Consider the following 17,504-nt stretch of genomic DNA (forward strand, 5'->3'; position numbering starts at 1 on the left):
GGAGAACTGGTTCCCTGCTGGCACTGGTACTATGCAGATACCACCAAATGGGAGCTCAGTCAGCCATAGCTCAAGGAACACTTAACAACCTCTCTGGAGGAACCCTGGTTGAGAATGGCTGTCCTACACATTGCAAGGTCCTATAGTCTCTGCATGATGTCACTGGTAGACCAGAAGTTCATGATTGACAGTAGATCCTGGGACTTTTAGTCAGGAGGTCAGCAACATCACCAGCTCTTGGGGACCTGCCAATGAGCTCTGCACCTGTATGCGTTATATCCAGTCAGGACTTGCTCAGTAGGAGTTTCTGCACTGAAATGCCTCCTGCTATAGGAGCAGCGGGCCTACTGATGCTTTTAGTCAGGGGTCTCCAAACTATGGCCCTCCAGTTTTTCAGGAACTACAATTCCCGTCATGTCTGTGAATGTCAGTTTTACAATGTCTCATGGGACATGTAGTTCCGCAACAGCTGTAGGGCCGTAGTTTGGGAGTCCCTGCTTTAAAAGGACCTGTACAGAAGAAAAAAAACATAATACTATTGCTGAAATGGTTCTTGAGTTGGCAATAACCCAGAGTATTGAGGAGAGACAGCCAAGCAACTGGCATATTTCAGACGCACATCAGTAATAGAAGCCCTGGTACAAGGTTCCTTTTGAAAGTGCTAGTTACCTGGAGGCGATGGCAATCCATTGGCTGTTGGATCTCTTTTTGAATTAGGAGCTAAACTCTTTAGGGTTGCATAGACCTATATAAGATATGGTCAAATGGTCATTGCATACATGGTTCAGTGTTGTGATAGGTCATGAAGGCTTTTCTCATAACATGGAACAATAGGTTGTGAGAGCTGCCTGAGCTTGTAGGTCACCGGGGTGACCCAACATGACTTTTATCCTTGACTTAGCTGCCTATAAGGAGATGGCAATGACTGCCAAGCATTAGAGGTTTCCAAAATGTTGAAATAACTTTTGTGTCAAAATGTTGAAATAACTTTGTGTCTAAGAGCCTTTCTGATGCTCTCAACTGCAAAGATCTAATTTATTCACAGAACTGTCCTACTTTTCAGTCTGATGTATATATTTTTAATATACCATTTATTATGACAAATATGGTATACTCATGAGAACCTATTTTTTGCTTAATGGGACTTGCTGTATTTTCCCCCATTTATACACTAAGAACCTCATGCTTACTTTTTGGGGAACTTCTCTGAATACATTTTGAGTTTTTCTTGTACTGTTCTGAAATAATGATGAGTTATATTATTTCTTGCCAATGGTGACTGCAAAGGTTGCCCTCTGTGGTTTTGGAGCATGTTGTGTCAGCTGAGAGATATGATTAATCATTTTTCTTTTTCCATTTTAGCTAATCGTTATGTTGGATCTGGCTCAGCCCCTGCTCATTTTCCTCTGCCTGTCTTCGGCTGTTTCTTCTTTCCCTTATTTTCTCCGGCCCAATGTCACCTTCAACCATATGGCTTATGACCCTGGCTCAGGCTCAATCTACATCGGGGCTGTCAACTGGATCTTCCAGCTCTCCCCTGGCCTCCAGCTTCTGGCAGAGGACTCCACCGGCCCTGTGAGTGACTTCCCAGATTGTCTACCTTTCAAGGACAACAGAGACTGCCCTCAGGCTGCTCCCACCCAGAACACTAACAAGTTACTCACTGTCAATTTTCATAGTGGGGAGTTATTGACTTGTGGTCATGTTTTTCAGGGCATCTGTGAAAAGAGGAGTTTGGCCAACATTTCCAATATTATTTACCAAACCATAGACCCTGGTGACAATCAGTTTGTGGCTGCCAATGACCCCAAAGTCACTACTGTGGGAATAGTAGAGAGAACGTTACAAGGCTTTGATTACCTATTTGTAGGCCGTGGTTTAACAGCTAGGCTGTCGAGTGGAATACCGCCAATCACCATAAGACAGCTATCGAGGCCACCTGTCTTCTCTAATGAGGGTTTGGGCAAACTGGTCGTGGGAGACTTTTCGGATTACAACAATATGTTTGTCAGTGTTTTCTCCAACGAAGGGCATGTCTACTTCTTGTTTTACCGCCGTGGGTCCAAATCCCAAATGGACTACAAAACCTACCTCGGCAGTGTGTGCAGCCAAGACCTCCACCTCTACTCCTATGTGGAAGTTCCTCTCAGTTGCCAAGGAGGCTACAACCTGGCACAGGCTGCCCACCTGGAGATTAAGAACCAGGAACTCTTTGTGGTATTTGCTGCTAGCCAAGGTTCCAGTCCAAATCCAAGCAGCCGGACTGCGTTGTGTTCTTATAGGATGAAAGACATAAAAGAAAGGATAATGGCTGCACGAGTTCTGTGCTACACAAAACTCGGCAAAGGAGAAAGCGGGCAGGAAGAGGCTGGCATAGAGTATGGAGTGAATTCAAGATGTGGTTCCCTTCCTATGGTATGTGTCTTTGGGTAAATCATAGAATCCTCTTGATGTGAATCAAAGTAAAAAATAAAGTTTAGAGAATTTAGAATTTAGTTTCATGTCAGTTATATTTAAAGAGACCCTGTCACCAACCTAACAATTCAGGTAAAAGCACATGTTTATCGGGTATTTTAAATGCTTAGTTGCAGCAATCATTTTTTTTTTTTTTTTTTTTTTTTTTTTATCAACTTGCAATGTGCCTCTAAACTGGCTAAAAAATTTGATTGAACTAGAAAGAGTCAATTCCCTAGCACAGACCCCTCTTCTCCTTGCATGTTATAGCACTCTGCTCTCTGTGCTACCCCAGTTCCGGGTGGGGAAGCTAATGGGAATACTATAAAGTGTCAATTAATGAGAGCTCAATGGGTGCTGACACCACCTTCAAGATGTTGATGCCCAAGTAACAGCCTCAGAGCATTTGAACGTTTATACAAGGGAGGCTTTTACAGGAAAATAACATGCCAAAAATACATTATTTTGTCTCTGACCTAATGGCAATATTGCTGTAAAATGAAAAGTCTGGTGACTGGGTCTCTTTGGATGCTTTTGGCCTGAGTCACCCAGCAATCCATGCCATTCCCAATGCTATCCTATCTAATAGTACATGTGCAAAGAAGCAGTTGTGTAATCTTTATTGCCCCTTTGCCAAATCACAACTCTAGAAATCTCCATATAGCAGCTTTGAGCACTCAGACTGAAAGCAGGAAGAGCAGAAAGGTGGCATCCTTAGGGGAGGGTATAACTGCTGTAGTACACTCCCAGTTCCTTGCAAAGAATAAAAGTGGTGGCTTCAGAGAACTTCCTGATGATTCTATCATCTTCCTCAGATGGCAGCACCCAGATCCCTGAGTCTCTGTGTGGTGGCAAAAAAGTAAGTAAAGCTACAGTGCTATGCAACACAATGAGGAATGCCAAGGGCAAGATCAGGAGGTGAGCGTTATTATAAAAGGACAATAAAAACGAATTTAGTCAGATGGTGGCTGCTCCCCTAAACCAGGTCCTGGAAACCGAATACACATAGAGAGAACTTATGGAGGTGCCCTCTTCTGCTTATATTTTTCTTTGTGTGGTGGAAGCTATTTTAATAGAGGAGCAGGGCTTTGCTTCTTCATATCAGAGCTGCCCCTCTCTTGACTGGTGGAAACAGGATATGGCAGCAGGAGATGTGAAATGTGATCCACAAAATACATAAAACAAAAGCAGGGAGATCCTTGCACTTCAGGTCCTGTGGTACAGCTCCCCCTCCAGTAAGTAGAACAGTTAAAAGAGAAGTATGGGATTTTTTAGATTAACACTTACCTATGTGGATGGAGCATCAGCTGGATGCTACATCTGTCCCCTGCCGTCTGTGTACTGAGAGCGGAGCCACGGACATTGCAGATGGCTCGGTTTTCACAGATCCCCGAACAGAGAGCTGCTGACTGTCAAGTCAGCGTCTCCTCTCTGCTTCTCCACGCTCATTGAGCTGTGGAGCTGAATGAGCTGTGGAGAGGTGGGGAGCGGCCGTCTCAGCGGCTCGCAGAGACTGCCATCATTCATGGCAGCTGGCAGAACCAGACTTGGAAGTAGGGATGACTCGCTGCCTCGACTGATGGCAGTGACATCAGTGGACTTCAGACCGATCTCTGCTGAAAACGGGTCACGGGTCAAAATTAATTGCACGCCTGTAACCCTTAGGAGAAGCCCAGCCTAAAAAGCTCAGGTTGGACTCCTCCTTTAAGTAGTGTCACCACCAAATCTCACTTCAAATTTATTGAGACTAGTAGTCAGAGGCAGAAGTTCTTTGGGCCTGTGATGAAGATCTTTTGTTCATGTTAGTTTTGCTTTCCCATACAGGCCTGTTGGACCACAGAACACACTTGAAGCAGGTAAAATGCAGGTCAGAAGAAGGTCAACGGCAGATTGAATGATCGGATGATGATGCCCAAAATCTCAGAAGCATCTAAAACTAATATCAACCTTTTGCCATTGACACAAGTCTAATGTCCTTTGACACTGGAACTTAGATAATCTCACACAACAGACATGTAGCTAAGCCTAAAACACAGAAGTGCCTAGGCACAGGGTGTGCACTGCCAAATTTCAGGAAGAATCTAGACAAAGGCTTTATCTTTCAGGTTCCTGCTTAGAAACAATGAACATTTTCAAAAGTTCCCTATGAGATGGCAAATCTTCACTTTTTGAGTTGGAAAGCTGCAATGTAATCAGGATCTCTCATGATCGTACTGACACATATCTTGATAATATCATAGAACTGCTGCCATGAATAACTTTTATTTCTCTGTTTCTTCCCAGGATTCACCAACAAACTTTCCATGTGGAGGTGATCACACCCCCAGCCCAATAGCCAGCCGGGTCCCTGTCTCTGTGTCACCTCTTCTCACGTATGATGGCAGCCTGACAGCAGTAGCTGCGCTAGCTGTAGACTCTAACACTGTTGTCTTTCTTGGAGATGCCGGGGGACATGTTCACAAGGTGACCTTCTTTGACTCTTTGTTAAACTAAAGTGTATAGAGTAGACACATGTTAGAACCCCTGTCAGGTTTTAATTGATGTTTATGATCTTGCCTGGGAGATTTAATTATTCTGTTTTGTCCTGGTTTCCAACATCACTGCCACTGGAAGTTAGAGATGCAGAAAATTTGATGGAGTCCACAATGTGGACATTTGTTTTAATGACAACTAGACAGCGTTATAGAAATTCTTTCACTTTCTGTGATGTTTAAAGGGGAAGGAAAATAAGTAATTTAAGTGGTCTTTGAAGGAATCTCCTTCCCAGGAGCCATCTTGACAAGTGTGCCTTCTTTATATCTTTCATCCCTAGCTGCTAATGCTTTCAGATTGGGGCTGTTTGTACTTGGATGGGACTTCACTCTCTCCTGTAAACCTCTAAAGCCACATAACTAGCTTCTGAGGCTTGAGCAGTGCATGTATCATCATGGCCCTGTCCACTACAAGCCTATGACTACCAATCCCATTGCGCTTGTATTCTGTATTGCCCATGCCCCCCACAGTCTGTTAACTATGCTATGGGTTGCATTGTCAGAGAAGCAGCTTGCTGACATGATAGGAGGTGATTTCATGTGCCAACGCATGCTGCATCATTGAAGAACACTTGCCCTACAAGAAGATCATGTAGCTCTTGCATAGCCACCCTTGTGCAGGAACTGCAGCCCAGGTAGTAGCAAAAGGGAATATTATAGCGCAACCTTTCTCAAACCTTTTACCCCAGAGGGAATCTTTGCAGTAATTTACAGGTCTTAGGGAACCCCTGCTAAGTTTAGCCTATTGGTGGTCATTGGGAAAGTGCCACTTACATTGGTGGTGGTAAGTGAGAAGAATGCTACCCTTACAGTGGTGGTCATAAATCCCCCTCTTACAGTCATGCCTCAAGTGGGTTGGAACCCAGAACTATGCATGTATCATCACATGAGAGGTCATTTGGCTACAGCTTAATGAACTTCTAGCCACCTCTGGATGAACCCTAGGGTTCATGGAAACCCTTGTTAAGAATAACCACTATAGAGTTTCACTTTGAGTAATGGCTCGAAGTCTGCTGTGGCTGCTGACATTACGTTCGAGATGGGGGCACCCAAAAGAAGTCTCGGGGCATTAAGTGTACAGTACTTGCTTTTTATAATCTAATTTAAAAATTGTTGTCAAAATTATTGGTCTGCAATGGGGTCTCCTTAAATGACATAAGTGTTCTGGATATAAAATGGGACATTGACACCAGTAAATATATCTTTACCACATCAACTATTCGCATAAGCTTTATTATTAGTGACTTTTCTGGAAAAATCGCAAAATCTTTAAAGGGCATGTCTCATTGTAGGTATTTGTGTCCTCTGGAAGCGGACGGAACTACAGCACTTTGACTTTGGCTCTTGGGTCTCCTGTCAGTCCTGACCTCATATTGGATAGAGAAGAGAAGAACTTGTATGTAATGACGGAGTCTCAGGTAAGAGGCTTTGGCTCGGCTATGGATCATAAAAATCTCTCCATCTACACCATAAGTGCACCATGGTTTTTCAATGATGATCCTGAATGATACCAGACAAAGTGTTTCTAAACAACAACAAAAAAATATATGCTGTCATTACATTCAAGATGGGGGCACCCAGCAGAAGTCTCGGGGCAGAAAGTGTAAAGTACATACGTTGTAAAATCTAATGGAAAAATTGTTGTTGAAATTTATTGGTCTACAATGGGGTGATATATTGATCTCTTCTCAAGGGGGGAATACATTTAGTTCAGTTATTCTTTCCTTGTAACTGAGGTCCTTCAAAAAGCATGTTGACGGCAAGAGAGCAGAGTGACAGATGAGTTCATCACTATGCTGCTTCCCCTTTTAATGTCCGGTGACCGGTCACAAGTTAGCGGTGGGTCCAGGATGACTTGGGTTCAGAGGAAACAGGTTAAATGATGCTGGCTATCAACTGCGAGGGTGTCTAGTGGCTGAAAAAAGTACTGTGGGGGAATCTCTGGATTGAAGGTGGATATTGCAGCTTTGAAACGTTAACTTTTATTAGGCTATTGATCTGATTTAGGTATTTTTGGCTGGATTATCTGCTTTAAACCTCATTTGCTACATAGTTACTGTGGATATAACAGTAGGGTAAACCACCATGCATAGTGCATCTGTGTCCACCACAACTATACTTGGTGCCTTTCTTCGTTAAAGAGACCCTTTTACCAATTTTAAAAAATTGCAGGTTTGGCATATGTACCTGTAGTCTATGATAATCTTCATGTACTTGGTATGTGCACGTGACGTGTAAATTGCTAGGCTGTATGAGTCTCTGTAATTGTATGTCTGGTCATGGATTACATTGTGATAATTAGAGTTCCCTCAGGCCTAGAAGAGAGCAGGTCACAATTGGGCAACAATCTGCCTGTTTTCCGTCTGTAAATTAGTATAATCAAGTAAACCTACCTATGAAATATTTAAATTGGCATTACTTAGCCTTACTGTGACATGTTAAAAATTAGAGGTCATCTCTAAATCTGACACTTTTTTTCGGATGTTGACTGCCTGACCACACATACTCCAAATTGAGGTGGGGGCAAGGTGCTGAATATGAATGCTTTGCTAGTAGATAAGGAGGTCTTTCTCTGAGTAAAATGATAAACAGGGTCCTGTTTTGCCTCCAGCAATGGCCATGCTGGCGGTCAATCTGGCTAGAGTCCCTCCTACCATCCTTCTGCTCCAGAACAAGATAGGCTACACACACGTGGAGAAACTCTCATTCTCCAGGCCTGAAGCCAACCTCCAGAAATAAGAAATGTCTACAAGTTCAGCCTTTAACAATTGTATGCTAGCAGAACCATAATGAACAGTTCCTGGTCACCCCCCCCCCCCACCCCCCCTTATCACCGCTCTTCCTGCCATGACATCAATAATTCTGCACAGTCCAAGTCCAACATGAATATAACATGGCCCAAAACCTTTTCATTATCGTCAAGGTAGGTTCCCCATAGATGGGTTCTCCAACAAAGCCTGTTCTGAGCCTACCCCAAAGGGTTCACTTCCTAAGGCTATAAGCTTACATGACCGTATACTAGGGCTAGCCTTTTCCCATCACCCTCTGTTCCAGTCTCTTTCAAATCTAGATTATAAAGTACTAAAATAGTCCCACCTACAATACCCACCCAGTCGAGTGTTCTCCCGAACCCCTGCTTACAAGATGATCTAGGTTAGACAACTCTCTTGAAAGCCAGGGTCATGCAACTTGAGAAGTTTATATGTAGTTGTACCAGAAAGCATGCCAAACACTTGTCCTGTCATCCCTTAAGGAACCAATAAAATACCTTCAGACTCTGAATGACGACAGTAAGAGCCCATTCACACAGGGGCAACTCCTGATCCGACTTCAGGTCGCCCCTAGTCGCCTCAGGTCGCCTCAGGTCGGACAACATTTAAAAAGCAATGTAAGTGAATGAGAGCCGTCTTAATGCACACTACTGAAGTCGCTCCGACTTCAGAAAAGGTTCCTGTACTACTTCTATCCGACTTGTAGGCGACCGGTACCCATTGATTTCAATGGACATCGCCTCCAAGTCGGATCTCCGTTTATACGGAGGCGACTTTGACAGAATTATCAGCTCTCAAGAGGGAACTCCACGGCAAATTTCTGAAAAAAATTTGGCGTGGGTTCCCCCTCCGAGAGCATACCAGGCCCTTAGGTCTGGTATGGATTCCAAGGGGAACCCCCTACGCCGAAAAAATGGCATGGGGGTCCCCCCCAGATCCACACCAGACCCTTATCCGAGCACGCTACCCGGCCGGCCAGGAAAGGGGGTGGGGACGAGCGGGCGGCCCCCCCCCTCCTGAGCCGTACCAGGCCGCGTGCCCTCAACATGGGGGGGTGCCTTGGGGGAGGGGGGGCGTGCGGCCCCCCCACCCCAAAGCACCTTGTCCCCATGTCGATGAGGACAAGGGCCTCTTCCCGACAACCCTGGCCGTTGGTTGTCGGGGTCTGCGGGCGGGGGGCTTATCGGAATCCGGGAGCCCCCTTTAATAAGGGGGCCCCCGGATACCGGCCCCCCACCCTATGTGAATGAGTATGGGGTACAATGTACCCCTACCCATTCACCTGTGGAAAAAAAGTACAAAAAAAAAACACAACACAGGGAAAAAATATTTTATTGCACAGCTCCGGGGGTCTTCCGTCTTCGGGGGTCTTCTCGCCGGACTCCTCCGCTATCTTCTTGTAGCTCTTTTACTAGCGGAGGAGTCCGGCTTTCTTCCTCCCCGCCGCCGGCCTCTTCTCCCGACTTCGGGGGTCTTGTCCCCCTCTTCGGTTCTTCTGTCGTCGCCGCCGCCGCCTTCCGTTCTTCTTCTTCTCCAGGAGATGTTGACACGACGCTCTCTCCGGCCGGAATGCCAGAGCCGCCCTGCGCTGCCACTTATATAGGGACAATGGGGCGGTGTCACATGGGTTGATGTCACATGAGTTGATGTCACATGGTGACCCCGCCCCCTTACCATGTGACATCAACCCATGTGACCAACCCATGTGACATCAACCCATGTGACACCGCCCCATTGTCCCTATATAAGTGGCAGCGCAGGGCGGCTCTGGCATTCCGGCCGGAGAGAGCGTCGTGTCAACATCTCCTGGAGAAGAAGAAGAAGAAGAACGGAAGGCGGCGGCGGCGGCGACGACAGAAGACCGGGCCACCGCCTGCAAAAGAGCTATAAGAAGGCGCGGTGGCCCGGCAGAAGAACCGAAGAGGGGGACAAGACCCCCGAAGTCGGGAGAAGAGGCCGGCGGCGGGGAGGAAGAATGCCGGACTCCTCCGCTAGTAAAAGAGCTACAAGAAGATAGCGGAGGAGTCCAGGGAGAAGACCCCCGAAGACGGAAGACCCCCGGAGCTGTGCAATAAAATATTTTTTCCCTGTGTTGTGTTTTTTTTTTGTACTTTTTTTCCACAGGTGAATGGGTAGGGGTACATTGTACCCCATACTCATTCACATAGGGTGGGGGGCCGGTATCCGGGGGCCCCCTTATTAAAGGGGGCTCCCGGATTCCGATAAGCCCCCCGCCCGCAGACCCCGACAACCAACGGCCAGGGTTGTCGGGAAGAGGCCCTTGTCCTCATCGACATGGGGACAAGGTGCTTTGGGGTGGGGGGGCCGCACGCCCCCCCTCCCCCAAGGCACCCCCCCATGTTGAGGGCACGCGGCCTGGTACGGCTCAGGAGGGGGGGGCCGCCCGCTCGTCCCTACCCCCTTTCCTGGCCGGCCGGGTAGCGTGCTCGGATAAGGGTCTGGTGTGGATCTGGGGGGGACCCCCATGCCATTTTTTCGGCGTAGGGGGTTCCCCTTGGAATCCATACCAGACCTAAGGGCCTGGTATGCTCTCGGAGGGGGAACCCACGCCAAATTTTTTTCAGAAATTTGCCGTGGAGTTCCCCCTTGAGCTCATTCTCTGCTTGGCCTCGGCAAAAGTCGCCTGGCCTGGGGCGACTTGTAAGTCGTCCCAAGTCGGGCTTGAAGTCATCACAAGTCGTTTTGAAGTCGTCCCAAGTCGCGCTGTGATCTTAACTCAAGTCGTGTCCAAGTTGCCCCTGTGTGAATGGGCTCTAAGGAGTCCATGCATCTCAGGCCACAAACTTCCCCCTTAGTCAGGTCTTTGACAAGTCTCACAGTATCCTTAACAGCAAGGTAATTCTATTAGAGGCAGAAAAATAAACATTAAGCGAGTGCCTATGTCAAATGACAGAATAGCTTAAAGGTCCTCCGCCGTTTGACACAGGCACCCATTCACCTAGGTCCTTCTGAATCCAACAGCTACTGTGGGAATTGCTAAAACCCCGATGAAGGAGGATGATTGGCTTCCAAAATGTGCTCGATATTTATTGTTTACCTTGCGTCCCTTGCGGAACAAGTAAAAGACCTTTTGGACAGTTAACAGCGTGTATTTGGTGCGCTTTCTGGTTCAACTACATATTGATTACGCATTGATTACACATACTGGGGTTGAGTTACTAACACTGGAGAGTGCAAAACCTAATGCAACTTCCCAGTGATTTTTGACAAAGCTTATTTGAACACGCTGAAATGAACTGGCTACTAAGCACAGCTGCACCAGATTTTGCACTCTCCAGTTATAGTAAATGAACCCCAGTGTCTCCCAGCTCCTGAAAGTGCATAACATTGTCAAGTAGCTGAACCCTATGGTTAGAAAGAATGTAGGCAACTATGGAGCTCTGTTCTTTGATCCTGTTATTCACGCCACAAATTTGGGATGTGGTGGTGAAATGGGAGATTGGCGTCATGGATGTGCAGATGACAAATCTGCAGCAACTGTGTGATGCTATCATGTCAATATGGACCAAAGTCTCAGAGGAATGTTTCCAACACCTTGTTTAGTTTATGCCACAAAGATGTTAAGGCAGTTCTGAAGACAAAAGAGGGTCCAACCCGGTACTAGCAAGGTGCACCTAATAAAGTGTCTGGTGAGTGTACATCAGACGGTGCTGCTTATAATAATTTTAGGCTGAATATTATGACTCTTGATAACTTATTCTCTTGAACATTCTATATAGACCAATTAGATAAGGGTGGCCAATTTAGCCTAATTAGGACAGAAAATCTTATATCAGGAATCATGTACCAGGTAGAGCATAAGATAGAGAACAATATGCTCCATATACTGTATGTCCTATCAGGTATTGGCATGTCTGTGCGATATTTGGAATGTGAGCAGAAAGCGGAAATGAAGATTAAAGTATGTCACGTGGGAAGATCCATCATTGTCAGATATTTTTTCCAACAACTTTTGGAAAGCTGTAGTAATTTGATATTATATACAATGTATACGGTTTCATTGAAGTTCCCATCTAGAGCGTCTCTTTCCTGGAGATTTCATGCGTGAGGATGAATACATATTTCATGAAGACGTGACCCGTGCTTCAGCACCCCCACCCCTCCTTCCAGACCGGTCACCAAGCTGAATATTTTATCACAGCTTCACACATGCAAATTTAAAAGGCTTGAACAGACATGAAGCACCACCTGTCCTATTGTGGTTTATATATGTTTAATGTTTGCCGTTTTAACTGACAAAGGAAAGGATCTTGCTGTTTAGGGAGGGTTTAGATTGTCGGTTAATACAGCATATTGTATAAGGCTGGCCATACATTGTACATTTTTCTTGTACAATTTTCCTTTAGATTTAGCAAAACCTTATAATATGAGGTCAAACCTAAACACTTTCAGTTTGTATGCAATCAGCCAGGCCCTTGCAGTGCATAGTTGAAGTTAAATCTAAAGGAAATTAAATTATATAATGTATGACCAGTTGAAGAAGAGGTAGAAACTGAGCTTTTTTTTAGTATCTGTTATTATAGTATATTTTTTATTAGCATTTTTTCTATTCATAGAGATGAGATTGATAATTTTTTTGTGTATAATGTACTGTATGTATGTATATGCAATATGTTTATGTATGTGTGTGTGTGTGTGTGTGTATATAAAAAATAAAATAAATAAATTTTATATATATATATATATATATATATATATATATATATATATATATATATATATATATATATATATATATATATATATAATTTGTGCTTATAAGTTTATATACCCTGGCAGAATTTATGCTTTCTTTGCCATTTTTTTTGTCTATGAAACACGCAAACTTTTCTTTCAAAAGTTTACATACCTTGGTGATGTTGACCTGATAACATGCATACGAGTTCACATAAAGGGATTTGAATGGCTATTAAGGCCGGGTTCACATCGGTACGACAAACGCTCCGACTTTGGGAGCTCATGTCGCATGACCTGTGAAAATCAATGTTTCCCTATGGGAGCTGTCTTAATTGGTCCGACACAAGTCGGTCCGACTTTGAAAATGCTCCCTGTACTACTTTGGTCCAACTTCAGCCCATTGACTATCATTGAAGTAGGATCAAAGTCAGATCCTTGTCCTAACCATCCGACTTTAGCATCTGACATTGTATTATTTCCTGCCCCCTGCTGTAGCCCCTCCCAGTGTGTGTTAGGACAACTTGTCGTTTGACCAATCAAAACTATCTGAAAAGTCAGATGAAAGAAGTATCCTGTTCATAAAAGCCGGTTGGATGTAGGACCATGGTAGGACTGATGTCGCAGAGCAAATTAGGATGAAAGTCGTACTACTGTCGTGTAATATAGTGCGAACCCAGCCTTAAGGTATCCACCCTCACCTGTGATCTGTTTGCTTTTAATTAGTGTGTGTGTGTATATAAAAGGTCAATGAGTTTCTGGACTCCTGACAAACCCTCACATCTTTCATCCAGTGCTGCACTGACATTTCTGGATTCTGAGTCATGGGGAAAGCAAAATAATTTTCAAAGGATATGTGGGAAAAGGAAGCTGAATTGTATAAAACAGGAAAGGGATATAAAAAGATATCCAAGGAATTGGGAATGCCAATCTGCAGTGGAAAATTAGGGTTTCTGTTGAAACAAAACCACGGTCAGGTAGACCAACTAAAATTTCAGCCACAACTGCCAGGAAAATTGTTGACGATGCAAAGAAAAACTCACAAATAACTTCAGGTGAAATACAGGACTCTCTGAAAACATGTGGTGTGGCTGTTTCAAGATGCACAGTAAGGAGGCACTTGTAGAAAGATGGGCTGCATGGTCGAGTCGCCAGAAGAAAGCCATTACTACACAAATGCCACAAAGTATCCCGCTTACAATATGCCAAACAGCACAGAGAGGAGCCTCAAACCTTCTGGCACAAAGTCATTTGGAGTGAGACTAAAACTGAGCTTTTTGGCCACAACCATAAATGCTACATTTGGAGGGTCAACAAGGCCTATGATGAAAGATACGGAGGTGGATCACTGAGGTTTTGGGGATGTGTGAGCTACAAAGACATAGATAATCTGGTCAAAATTGTTGGCAAGATGAATGCAGTATGTTATCAAAAAATACTGGAGGAACATTTGCATTCATCAGCCAGAAAGCTGCGCATGGAACATACTTGGACATTCCAATATGACAATGATCCATAACACAAGGCCAAGTTGACCTGTCATTGGTTACAGTAGAATAAAGTGAAGGTTCTGGAGTGGCCATCTCAGTCTCCTGACCTCAATATCATTGAGCCACTCCGGGGAGATCTCAAACGTGCAGTTCATGCAACACAGCCCAAGAATTTACAGGAACTGGAGGCTTTTTGCCAAGAGGAAAGGGCAGCTTTACCATCTGAGAAGATAAAGAGCCTCATCCACAAATACCACAAAAGACTTCAAGCTGTCATTGATGTTAAAGGGGGCAATTATATTATAAGAATTAAGAACTGGGGTATGTAAACTTTTGATCAGGGTCATTTGGGTAGTTGCTGTTGTGATTATGATTTAAAGAGTAAACACAGTTGATAACAAATGGCTTCAGTCAAACTCTAACCATGAGTGAAAGAAAAGTTTGTGCTATCATTCATAGTCTTTGAAAAATGGCCAATAAATCATAAATTCTGCCAGGGTATGTAAACTTATGAGCAAAACTGTGTGTGTGTGTATGTATATATATTCATATTTATTCAGTGTGTATATGTGTGTGTGTATATGTATATATATTATAAAATATAAATAGACTATATTGTCAAAAGTATTGGTACACCCGCCTTTACACGCGCATGAACTTTACTGGCATCCCAGTCTTAGTCCGTTGGGTTCAATATTGAGTTGGTCCACCCTTTGCATCTGTAACGGCTCCAACTCTTCTGGGAAGGCTGTCCACAAGGTTTAGGAGTGTGTCTATGGGAATGTTTGACCATTCTTCCAGAAGCGCATTTGTGAGTTCAGTCACTGATGTTGGAAGTAAAACAAGAATTGGCTGCACATGTATAGAAATCCAAATGCCGTTAATTGATCACCAAGATGACACCAACACACAAGTCTTGTAGACTCTTTTCACATAGTACAGTTATGCCTAATCATTACCAGTGATGTTGGACGAGAAGGCCTGGCTCAGAGTCTTTACTCTAATTCATCCCAAAAGTGTTCCGGTTCAAGGCAGGACTCTGTGCAGGCCAGTCAAGTTCCTCCACCACAAACTCACTCATCCATGTATTTAAGGACATTGCTGTGTGCACTGGTGCACAGTTATGTTGGGACAGGAAGGGGTCTTTCCCAAACTGTTCCCGTAAAGTTGGAAGCATGCAATTGTCCAAAATGTCTTGGTATACTGATGCCTTAAGAGTTCCCATCACTGGAACTAAGGGGTCAAGCCCAACCCCTGAAAAACAACCTCACGCCATAATTCCCCCCCCCCCCCCCCAACCAAATGATTTGGACCAGTGCACAAAGCAAGGTCCATAAAGACATGGAGGAGCGAGTTTGGGATGGAGGAATTTGAAAGGGAAACAGATGACCTTACTTTTCTTAACCTTGATGTGAGTGTTCATTTGCTTGCAATTGTACATAATAAATATTGCACTTAGAGGCACTTTTTTGTTTTCCTTTCAAGTTGTAACTCGGAGTTGGCTTCACTCCAGAGAAAAACTTTGCCCTTGGTATGTGCCCTTCATTCAAGTTTCATCATTAAGACTTGTCATCCATTTGTATATAGACTTTTACCCTTCTATTCCCTTGTCATGGACTTTTTTCTCATTTATTGTATGCATTTATGTAATTATCCTGTGAGCTAGCTTTTCATTTGTTTTGGGGTGGAGGAACTTGACTGGTCTGCACAGAGTCCTGACCTCAACCCGATAGAACACCTTTAGGATGAATTAGAGTGGAGACTGCGAGTCAGGCCTTCTCATCCAACATCAGTGTCTGATCTCACAAATGCACTTCTGGAAGAATGGTCAAACATTCCCATAGAGACATTCCTAAACCTTGTGGACGGCCTTCCCAGAAGAGTGGAAGCTGTTATAGCTGCAAAGTGTAGGCCAACTCAATATTGAACCCTATAGACTAAGACTGGGATGCCATTAGAGAGAGAGCAACTTATCTGCACTGTTCTACCCACCAGAATTAATCAAGAGAAAATTTTCCAACAGGCTGGTTGTACAGAAGTCGATTGAGGGATCAACTTCTGTACAACCACCTTGCCCATAGATGGATCAAACTTCGTCCAGTCCCTGTTGAGCCAGACAAATTTCAATCCATGTATGGCTGGATTTAGCCGTAGTAATTTAACCACTTAAGGACCGCCGTATTGCCATTGTACGTCATCACAATGGCACAGGCAGGCACAAGCACGTACATGTACGTGCCTGCTTTCCAGCGGGTGGGGGGTCCGATCGGACCCCCTCCCGCTGGATACGGCGGTCCGGTTCGCTGCAGAAGTGATCCGTGATGAGGGGATGGCCGTTGGTTTCTGGCCACCCCCTCTGGATCGCTCCTGGCCAATGACGAACTTCCTCCCACTGTGTATTGTTTAGACAGGAAGGAGGAAGTGATGTCATTCTCCTCGGGGCGGTCTTTTTTGACCGGACTACGAGGAGAAGACTAAAAGTAAGTGTGCACCAACACTACACTGACATGTAGGTACACACAGGCACACAAACCCCGCCCCCCCTCCCCCCCCAGTCACAGTGTCACTGATTGCATTGATCATTTCTTTACTGATCAATGCATTCAGTGTCAGTTGTAACAGTTAAAACTGTCAGGGCAGTTAGTGTTAGGTCCAGGGTAGCCCCCTATCACCCCCCAATAATGGTTTTAACCCCCTGATTGCCCCTAGAGTTAACCCTTTCACCCCCTTTTGCCAGTGTCACTAAGCGATCATTTTTCTGTTCGCTGCATCAGTGTCGCTAGGTAGCTAGTTATTTTTTTAGGTTCACCGCCAGGTTTTTATATCACTAGGTACCCCGATATACTACCCAATAATGGTTTTAACCCCGATTGCCCCTAGTTAACCCTTTCACCCCCTTTTGCCAGTGTCACTAAGCGATCGTTTTTCTGATCGCTGCATTAGTGTCACTAGTGTCGTTAGGTAGCTAGTTATTTTTTTAGGTTCACCGCCAGGTTTTTATAGCGTTAGGTACCCCCATATACTGGTTTTAACCCCCTGATTGCCCCTAGTTAACCCTTTCACCAGCGATCACAGTATAAGTGTCACTGGTGACGCTGGTTAGCCAGTTAGTTATTTAGGTTCCCCATCAGGTTTTTATATAGCGCCAGGGACCCCCATATGCTACCTAATAAAAATTTGAACCCCCTGATTGCCCCTAGTTAACCCTTTCACCACTTTTCACCGTATAAGTGTTACGGGTGACTCTGGTTAGTTTGCTTTTTATAGCATCAGGGCACCCACCATTTATTACCCAATAAATGTTTAACCCCCTGATCACCCGGCGGGTGATATCAATTAGGTTTTAGGGTCAGGGTCTGCGTCGCCCCAGGCAGCGCTAGGTTAGTGCCAGTACCGCTAACACCCACACACAAAGCATAAACCTCCTGTAGTGGTATAGAATCTGAACAGATCAATATCTGATCTGATCAGATCTATACTAGCGTCCCCAGCAGTTCAGGGTTCCAAAAAAACGCATTGTTAGCGGGATCAGCCCAGATACCTGCTGGCACCTGCGTTTTGCC

General features: G+C 44.7%; 1 protein-coding gene across 4 annotated transcripts in view; it reads left to right on the forward strand.

Moving 5' to 3' along the window:
- PLXNB3 (plexin B3) overlaps positions 1–17,504 on the forward strand; it is a 158,150-nt gene that overhangs the window by 73,221 nt on the left and 67,425 nt on the right. For all 4 annotated transcript variants that reach the window (XM_077478883.1, XM_077478884.1, XM_077478882.1 and 1 more), the window contains exons 2-4: positions 1,363–2,415; positions 4,738–4,917; positions 6,278–6,403. In XM_077478883.1, coding sequence (XP_077335009.1) covers positions 1,372–2,415; positions 4,738–4,917; positions 6,278–6,403 — 1,350 coding nt within the window. In that variant the 5' untranslated portion in view covers positions 1,363–1,371. The remainder of the gene's footprint in view (positions 1–1,362; positions 2,416–4,737; positions 4,918–6,277; positions 6,404–17,504) is intronic.

This window comes from Lithobates pipiens, unplaced genomic scaffold, assembly GCF_037356315.1.
Source record: "Lithobates pipiens isolate NorthernLeopardFrog02 unplaced genomic scaffold, aLitPip1_a1.2 Scaffold_1, whole genome shotgun sequence".
NCBI classification, from domain to species: Eukaryota; Metazoa; Chordata; class Amphibia; order Anura; family Ranidae; genus Lithobates; species Lithobates pipiens.